The following is a 9,185-nucleotide window of genomic DNA, read 5'->3' as shown; positions in this document are numbered from 1 at the left end:
CATATACCATGTATATATTTTCATACACATAATCACATTATGCACATAATTTTTACATACCAGCATGACTAAATGTATCAATTTATCATGCTATCACGTAATCATTTAATCAGATAATCACATATTAATTACCTTGGGTGATAACTAGGATCCGGTTATCACATAATGTCCATAATTAACTTCTTTCATAATAAAAATGACTAGAAAACAACCTTCATAATTAATTTAAAATTATGATTAATTGACTGAGATTTGTACGGTTTGTACAAATAACTTTGTTTGCATTTGATCTCTTCCTTATGGATTAAATCACCTTTACAAAAATATTTAATATTTTTCAAACCATTAAATCTATAATTGTTATCTTAATTTAAAAGTTTTTTTTTTATGGTTTTATTATAATAGATTATCTATATACAGCATTAACAAACATTCAGACCAAAAGTCTTAATTACAAGTCTCAAAGCATAAAGTACTATTAATTTATGCAAGAGATTCAAAAATCTCTTAGGTACAAACTATTATGCATAATGTACAAATGCTTAAAACATATCATTTGTTTGGTCAAAGTTTAAGATTTAAGTAAGTCATATTTACATGAAAAATGTATGCTTGGTCTTCCCAAAGTTGTTTGACACTTTGTTTGTTTTCTATTCCGAACCCAAATTTAAATTCAAAGTTCTTATTTCTCTTGAGGTAAACTGAAATTTGAAGCAAAAATATCAGAAAGGGTTTCAGATCCGGTATGTACCCCACCCCAACCCTTCAACTTTATATGGGTTTAGAAACTCAATATGCGTGCAATTATTTTCCCAATCGATCTTGCTAATACATCATATTAACCTTCAACTTTATATATTAGTTGACTTATAAAATAACCACACAAACTCATGATTCAAGACTAAACTAATGTTTCAAAATTGTGATTCACCCGCGCTGCATCGCACGGGTACACCACTAGCGTGTGTGTGTGTATATATATATATAAAATTAAATGTCAAATCGAAATAAATAGAAACATCATAACATGATACATTGCCACTTTTTATCAAAGGAATCATCTCGACACAAAGAAAAACAAGCAAACGACCTAGTCATGAGCTACGGCCACAACTTTTTTTCCAATATTTTTACCGGAAAACAGGCTAACAAGGGCGGCAGGACCCTTTTCGATGCCTTCGGCAATGTCCTCGATATACTCAAGCTTCCTTTCTCGAATAAGAGGCAACATCAACTCATAAAACTTAGGATACARATGAAGGTAATGGTAAWATGTAAACCCTATRATTTTAATACTTCTGAAGATGACAAGAGAGAGGTTGTACACGCCTTCGGGTTCTTGAAGCCTGTTGTATTGTGAAATCATCCCGCAAGAAGCAACGCGCCCGTGAATCCTCATGTTGGCAAGTACTGCATCAAGCATCTTTCCTCCGACGTTATCAAAATATATGTCAATTCCATCAGGAAAATACCTAAAAAGAGGACGAAGAAAAAAGTTAGCGGTTTCCAGATATTTCAGTGCATCTCCAACAAATTTTCAATACAGAAGAAATGAAGATTTTGAGTTTTTTTTGCTCCAACAAGTCCTCCAAAAGTTTCTCCAAAATGAAGATATCGTTGGGGTTGAATCTTGTCTCCACTTTAGAGAAATTATCAAGAACTTGCTGGAGATTCTAACATCTCAGGCCAACCGTATCAAATATTGTCCGTTTTGTCCACGCACTTGAACTTACGGTTTTAAAACGTGTTTGATAGAGGAGGTATCCAGTCCGTTATAAGACAATCTTAATTCCTCTTCTCAACCAATGTGAGATCTTACAGAGATGCTCTCACATAATTTATAGTTCACCTTTTCAATRTCGCAGTGAGGTCCTGTTCTTCCTTGTAGTTAAAAGCCTCGTCAAACCCGAATTTGTTCTTAAGAAGATCAACCTGATAGTACCAAATAAAACCATACCACCAATTGAAAAAATGGTAAAGAAACGTTCAAGAAACAGCACAATTTGGTGGAAAACCGAGGCATAATTCATCGGTTTCACTATAACTCGCATCCACTAACCTTTTCCTTGGATCCGGCACTTCCAACAACATAACAACCGGCACGTTTCGCAAATTGCCCAACAAGTTGACCGACTGCTCCTGATGCTGCCGAGACGAAGAAGTACTCTCCTTTCTTTGCAGCACAAATTTCGTAAAAACCAACATAAGCAGTCATGCCAGCCATACCTAAAGCATGTATGAATTTAGAAAACAAACGAGACTTGAACATAACTACGTAGATCAAAAAATAAAACAACATAGATCGGTTTTTTACCTAAGATTCCTGTATAATATGAAAGAGAAACATCAGTATGTTGAATCTTTGTGAGTTGTGGATTTTTAACCACACTGTATTCTTCCCAATTCGTGAATCCCGAAACATAGTCGCCTTTTTTGAAATCAGGGTGAGTTGAATCCAAGACTTTTGATACTCCGACTCCAACTAAAGGCTACAGAACACAAAGGTGTTAGGAACGCCCCACAATCATAGTCATTTAGATGTTGTTTACTTGCAGCTTAATTAGGCTTATTAGTATATCTGACTTATTCACACAACTCATGTGGGTCCCATGTAAATTTTCAACATCAATAAATAATTATAAAATCAATAAAATTTATTAAAAAAACTAACAACAAAATTACCTCATACCAAATTCAAGATAAGAACCAAATTCTTTTACAAAAACTCAGAATGTGATTTTTTTAACAACTCTCTCCGGTAGTGATTCTTTTAAAAACTTATACTTTTTGCTTATAAGAACCTTCTATTGGAGATGCAGAGGCCAATTTTAACATATTTATTAGTTGGTTTTGTAGGTTCGAACATGAAAGAAAAAAAATGAGTTTTTGTTCTCTAAAATACTCCAACGACTTTGCTATCTTAGAGAATCATGGAGAAAACTCTAAATATAAAGAATTCTCTAATGGGCCGTTTACCTAATCACTTACTCGGTAAGCGCTTACCCGTGAAATTCAACACTATCGCTTACTTACCAGGTAAGATTTTAGTCCATGGAAACAGCATCGTATGCAACAATTTACCTCGTAAGCTCTAACCATGATAAGAGCTTTCATTCACACTTACCGGGTAAGACTTTCGTTCCTTATTTCGCTTTTACCGAATAAGATTCTTGTTCCTTACCATATTCATCCGGCAAGGTAACGTAACTTGATAAGTGCTTACCCGAGTAAGCATTTGGTAAACGGCCCCTAAAACTTGATGGTCGGAGACAAATATGATTATTTTATTCAATTCCACCGTTGAGACAGAGTTATTATATTTTATAAAAAGATTTTAAAAAAGTGTATTAGATGATAAATTAGAAGATATTATAATAATATATTTTATATAAAAATCTCTAAAATTAAGAAAATGTTAAAAATGAATATACTTTTTTTTAGAAAATTTATGTTTTAATTATTTATTTTAGAAAAATCATTGTAAAGCTATCGAAGATTCTTAAACGTGTCGAGTTATAAATTATAATTTGAATTTAACATAATAAGTTAGAAGTGATGGTATTAGAAATTATCATCCAAACCCTCTTGAAACTCATTGGCTAGATTCGCTCGAGTAGTGATCAAAGATCGTGTGAGAATGGAAATTAAGGTGAAAAATGTAAGAAAATATCTGATACTTGATCATTTTAATCTCATCTCATCCCATGACGAGAACCGATCTGATGCACCAGAATCGATCCAGTTGCATTCAAACTATTTTGCCTTTTATAGATCAAACTAAATACCAAATTGGATCATCAGTTSATGACACAACCCCAATTTACCGATTCAAAAAAGAAGCAGAATCATACTAAAATCCATGGGGATTGGGGACATACCGATCCAGGAGYGAAGGATTCCATGTAAGCTCCTAAATAGCTCTCGGTCATACGATTCCTCATCATCGGATCACAGGATAAGTAAAGATTCTTCGTCAAAACCACACCAGATTCATTCTTCGGGAGCTTCAGAGAAATGGTAGCATCAGAACTCACCACCATATCGGATTCTTTGGGGAATCCATCGATGTAGTTTTTAAACAACACCTGCATGTTTCTCACCATCGCTGGCGCTGCCATTTCCTTTTGATGGATAGAGTTTGATATGAAGACACCGATGGTTCGATTTATAGCAACTTGGGGTCTATTATTGTAGCCTGTATAAATATATGTATGAATATATATATATATATATATATATATGTATGTATATATATATGTATGTATGTATATGTATGTATGTATATGTATGTATATGAAATTTGAATTATGGTGAAGTGAAAAGCATGTGAATGTAATGTGAGTTGTACCTTTCATGTACAGCAGGATGAGACTGAGGGGGGAAAAGAAGAAACAAAAGAAGATGATGAGCATAAACGAAAGAGATATTGTTGCATGTGCTACAAAAGGAGTGGGTGTCTCTCCTTCAAGAATTTGTGGTCAACAAAATCTAATAATTAATTTAATCTATATTCAATTATATTAAATTAGTGTTTATTATTAATAATTATTATTATTAATGTATGCAAAAAAATATATTATGGTATTGTGTTATTAGATTTTGTTAGGACTTTTTTTTCTAATATTTTAATGGATTGTATGGTATTATTACCTGCAATGCGGTTTATTGCGTTACATTCTTTTTGTAATGTTTATTTTGTTTTGTGAAAATTAAATTTTTTTTGTTACTGGTTTCAAAATGTTGTGCCGTAAAAGATGACAAAATTGAAATCCAGTATTTGCTTCTCGTGTCAGAGCATTCACAATGAAGTATTAGATACAGAGCTTTTATGATTATATAAAAAACCCCGACAACAACAATAAAAAAAATTCAAAGTAATGGAAGCGTTTGGCTTCAAATCAGATTTTATATTTCTTTCGTATCTAAATAAGTGTCAACATTTCTATTTTAATTTATCTTAAATAAGTATTCATTTTTTATTAGTAATGTCTATTTTCTTATTATATTCTTAATTATAATATAAAATTTTTAAAAATAAAATTGTCATTTAATTAATTAAAAAGTATAACAATTATATCTATATTATATTATAAAATATTTGACAAAAACTCTTAAAAACAATTTTTTATGTATGAAGTATTGTATATTGATACATATTACTTAAAATTCAAGATTATAAATAAATTATGTATAATTACAACTTATTAAAGCTCCATCTTTGAATTCGTGTAACTAGCTGCAGATAAACATAATCAAATACAAGATAAACATTTCATTTTAAAATATAAAAAATCTAAAATATAATTAGGATAATTATCGAGTTCTAACAAAATAATTAATTATTATCTATATAAGAAAATTATATTATTAAACCAAATATAAATTACTTCATTATTGAACCTGAATTAAATTATAATAAAAATTTAAATTAAAAAATTACATAAAAAATAGGAATTTTAAATAGTTAATAAGATACTAATATCGATATATTTATGTCAAAATTTTATGATATTTTCAAATTTATATCTTATTTAAATATAAAAATATCATCGTTTTTTTTTAAATTACATAAAACCATACTATAACATTGATTGAGATAAAGAATAAAACGAAATATTAAAATTAAAATATATATCACTGCATTGTGCGAGTACCCTTTTAGTATTTTTAAATTTATGAATACTTATTATGAAGGGAATATTTGATTTTTTACTGGTTAAATCTTAAGGGATTGCGTGGAGAAAATTGCTTTGCAAATGGAGAAAAGTCAAAAAATAGGCTTTATCCTGTAAATATAACATTGGTTTTACTTTTAGGTTTTAGTTCATATCCAACAATTATATTTTAATGGAATTTAGTTTTGAAATAATTAAGTTATTAGACAATTTTTTGGAACAAGTAAGTTTTTGGATATTTCAAAACCTGTTAAATAACTTCTTTGACTTTCATAAAGTACTACATTTTAATGCACAGATTCTTAAAGTTTTAAAAACAACCTTTAATGCATTATGTACTGCTGATTTATGCATAAAATCTTAGAATCTGTTAAATACAACCTTATAAGTAGTTTTAAATAAGCAATCCCAAACACCCCTATGAAGTAAAATTGGTTTGTCTTCCCAAGATCGACTCCTCGTGTAAAGCGACCCCCAGGGACTATTCATCGGAATCCAACATCCCCATTCATTCTTCAATGTATCATACAATTAGGGTCGTCTACACTCTTCAGTTTTGCTTTATCTTCATCTCTGATCATCCATTGGTTTATCCGAGGTAAAGGGTTTATCGATTTCAAAGAATCAATTTTGATGTCCTTCTTGATTCTTATCATCTCTCCAGGTTTGATTACTTCATCGCTGTTTGATTTCCTTCATCTCTGTTTGGGTTTCGATGGTTATTTTTCGTCGCTATATTTGTTACCGATGTCGATTCTGCTGCTGCTTTTGTTGTCACTCCGTCTCGGAAGTTGCAGACGGATGAGCTCGCTACTGTTTGTCTTTTCCAGGAAAATACTCCTTCTGTTGTCTACATCACTAACTTAGCTGCTAGGTAATTCTATCGAGATTGACTTGAGTAAATATCTGTTTTTGTGGCCTTCATTGTGTTTGTGGAATTTGGAATGGAATGGAATGGAATGGAATGATCATTTTTGAAGGATAATTGTGATGATCCAGCTCATTTGCATAGTTATTTTGCGTTTTTATGTTAGTTTAAGCTGGATCACCTGATAAAAAAACGTAGAAATGATGGGTAATGGATATGATGCAAAATGTCGGGCGTTTTTTATCTCATTCAGTTGAGATACTGGTTTTTTTGTTCATTCGTTTTTTCTGAGTGAAGTTATGCTGTCTAGGCAGGATGCATTTACTCTGGATGTATTGGAGGTGCAACAGGGGTTTGGATCAGGATTTGTTTGGGATAAAAAGGGTCATATTGTCACAAATTATCATGTTATTCTCTGCTCTGAGTTTTTAACATTGGTATCCAAATGTGAATCGCCAAATCCTACATTCTACTGGCAATTTCAACCGACAATGGACAAATGAAGAAGATGAGTTAAATTTTAATGGTTATTTGAATGATTTTTGCTCCTTTTTCAATGTACTGTGTTCATGATTTCAATTTTCTCCAACAATTAATTTTCTTCTTTGGTTTTCATGTTTAAAGGATGCTAATCTGACTGTTGAATCAACATGGAGTTACGAAATAGGTTGTGATGTCGGAGAAAAGGACTGGAAGACCCAAGAAATGGTGTCATGAGCGATGGTGTTAACCATTTGTGGCCCGATATTAAGGTTTTGTTTATGTCATTCATTTCAATTCTTCGTTCTTCTATAATATGCTCTGATTTAGTGAATTAGAAAGAGAGATTTTGATATTTAGATTTGACGCTGAAATTTGCTTCTTCGTGACGTAAACCATTAAATTGACTTAGGGGCCGTTTACCGGCAAAAATTCAACACTATCACTTACTCACAGGGTTAGGTTTTAGTCCACCAAAACGGTATCCTATGCAACAATTTACCCAGTAAGCGATAATCATGGTAAGAGACATCGCCCTCACTTACCGGGTAAGACTCTAGGTCCTTGTCTTCGCTCTTACCGGCTAAGATTCTTGGTTTTTGCCATATTCATTCTATAAGATAATGACTTAGTAAGCATTACTTGGGTAAGTGTTTCGTAAACGGCCCCTTAGCTTGTTGGTTTTTGTTTGTGTAATTCGGGGTTTATCTAGCAATTACCACCTCCATCCCCTATTGTGTGAGGGTTTCCCTGCATAATTATAGTTATTATTATCTGGGTCTGAATTAGGAGCTTATGAGTTGGTTGTTGTAGCTAATTATGCTTAGATCTCATGAATCTAAGTTTGGATTTGGTTGTGATGAATTTCAAATGCTTTTGGTTTTAATGATAGAATTGACCAAATTTAGTGCTAGAAAATGATGGGATTTTTTTATAGGAACTTTGTTTTTAGTCTTGATGTTCATATGCTATTGCTTATAATATTTGTATGTGATTGTATTGAAACTTTTAAGTCAAATTCAGCTCTCAAATAACGATTTACAAGATTGCTTAATTTAGATGTTGCCGTATTGTATTGTATTTCTTAAGATAATATTTGGTAGATGATGCACTAAAGAAGATTGAAAGTATGCTCACTTCCTGTTGTGTATGGTGACATGATGCAGGGGACTATCAAAGATGGGGATGCAGCTGCAATCAAGTAAACTGTTATGGCCTTTACTAGAGGAAAGATAGGAAGACTTCAATGATGAACTTAAGGTAACCATTATGACATCTTATATGTCTTCTTGGAATTGTAGCAAAGGGCCATTCTTATTTCTTGCATTCTATATGAACAGTACCATGTTACCATCAGTCATAGGGATATCGCCAAAAAACAAGACTCGTCTCAAGTCCAAATTGGCACGGTCCTTATATGTTCAAATTAATATCTATACTATCTTATTAAGCAAATTTAGTAAAAGTCTTAAAGTTTTAAAATTTTGAATGACCACAATACCCTTTATACTCACTTTTTCATCCACTCACCCCCTCACATGCACTCACCCCCTCACATACACTCATCCTCTCACAACCGATTTTTTTAAAATTATTATTTTAAATTTACACTTTATACCCCTATAATTAATTAATTTATTTATTTTACGTTCTTTACTTTTAAATGTTTCATTTTAAACTTTTATCAAATTAACATACATAATCGTATATCAATTCAAACATGTTTAAAAAATACATAGTTATTTTAACAAGTTACACCATTATAATCGTCTCGTTAATACCTTCGAAATGAGTCCAATATTGAATAGTTTTTGACTTATTATATTATTATATATTATATATATATATTGTGAAAAAATATTTTTAATATTTACGATTTATACTTTTATAGTTACTTATTTATATATATACTATATATTTTAGGGTTAGGCTATCCAAATTGCACTGTATAATATATTTTGAATTAATATGTTCTTAGGTTTTTTTGAAATATATATATATATATATATATATATATATACATGTATTATTTCAACCTTAATCTGAGTTTCTGGACAAGAAAGATGGTAAACAGTTGAAATTTTGTTCTAAAACCCATATTTTTTTGTCTTTTCATGACTTATGATCTGTCAAATTTGTAGTTTTCTTTATTGGTTTTGAGT

General features: G+C 31.2%; 1 protein-coding gene across 1 annotated transcript; it reads right to left on the bottom strand.

The window, feature by feature from the left end:
* Nucleotides 1-994: 994 nt before the first annotated feature.
* LOC112512368 (2-alkenal reductase (NADP(+)-dependent)-like) lies at nucleotides 995-4,179 on the bottom strand. Its single transcript, XM_025118289.1, has 5 exons — nucleotides 3,879-4,179; nucleotides 2,315-2,489; nucleotides 2,060-2,226; nucleotides 1,850-1,932; nucleotides 995-1,472 (listed from the first exon to the last, which is right to left on the bottom strand). The coding sequence occupies exons 1-5, from the start codon at nucleotides 4,116-4,118 to the stop codon at nucleotides 1,091-1,093; spliced, it is 1,047 nt and encodes a 348-aa protein (XP_024974057.1). The 5' UTR covers nucleotides 4,119-4,179; the 3' UTR covers nucleotides 995-1,090.
* Nucleotides 4,180-9,185: the final 5,006 nt, after the last annotated feature.

The sequence above is a fragment of the Cynara cardunculus genome (genome assembly GCF_001531365.2).
Source record: "Cynara cardunculus var. scolymus isolate 2C chromosome LG 5, CcrdV1, whole genome shotgun sequence".
In the NCBI taxonomy this organism is placed as follows: Eukaryota; Viridiplantae; Streptophyta; class Magnoliopsida; order Asterales; family Asteraceae; genus Cynara; species Cynara cardunculus.
This window is presented reverse-complemented; position numbering and strand designations above follow the sequence as displayed.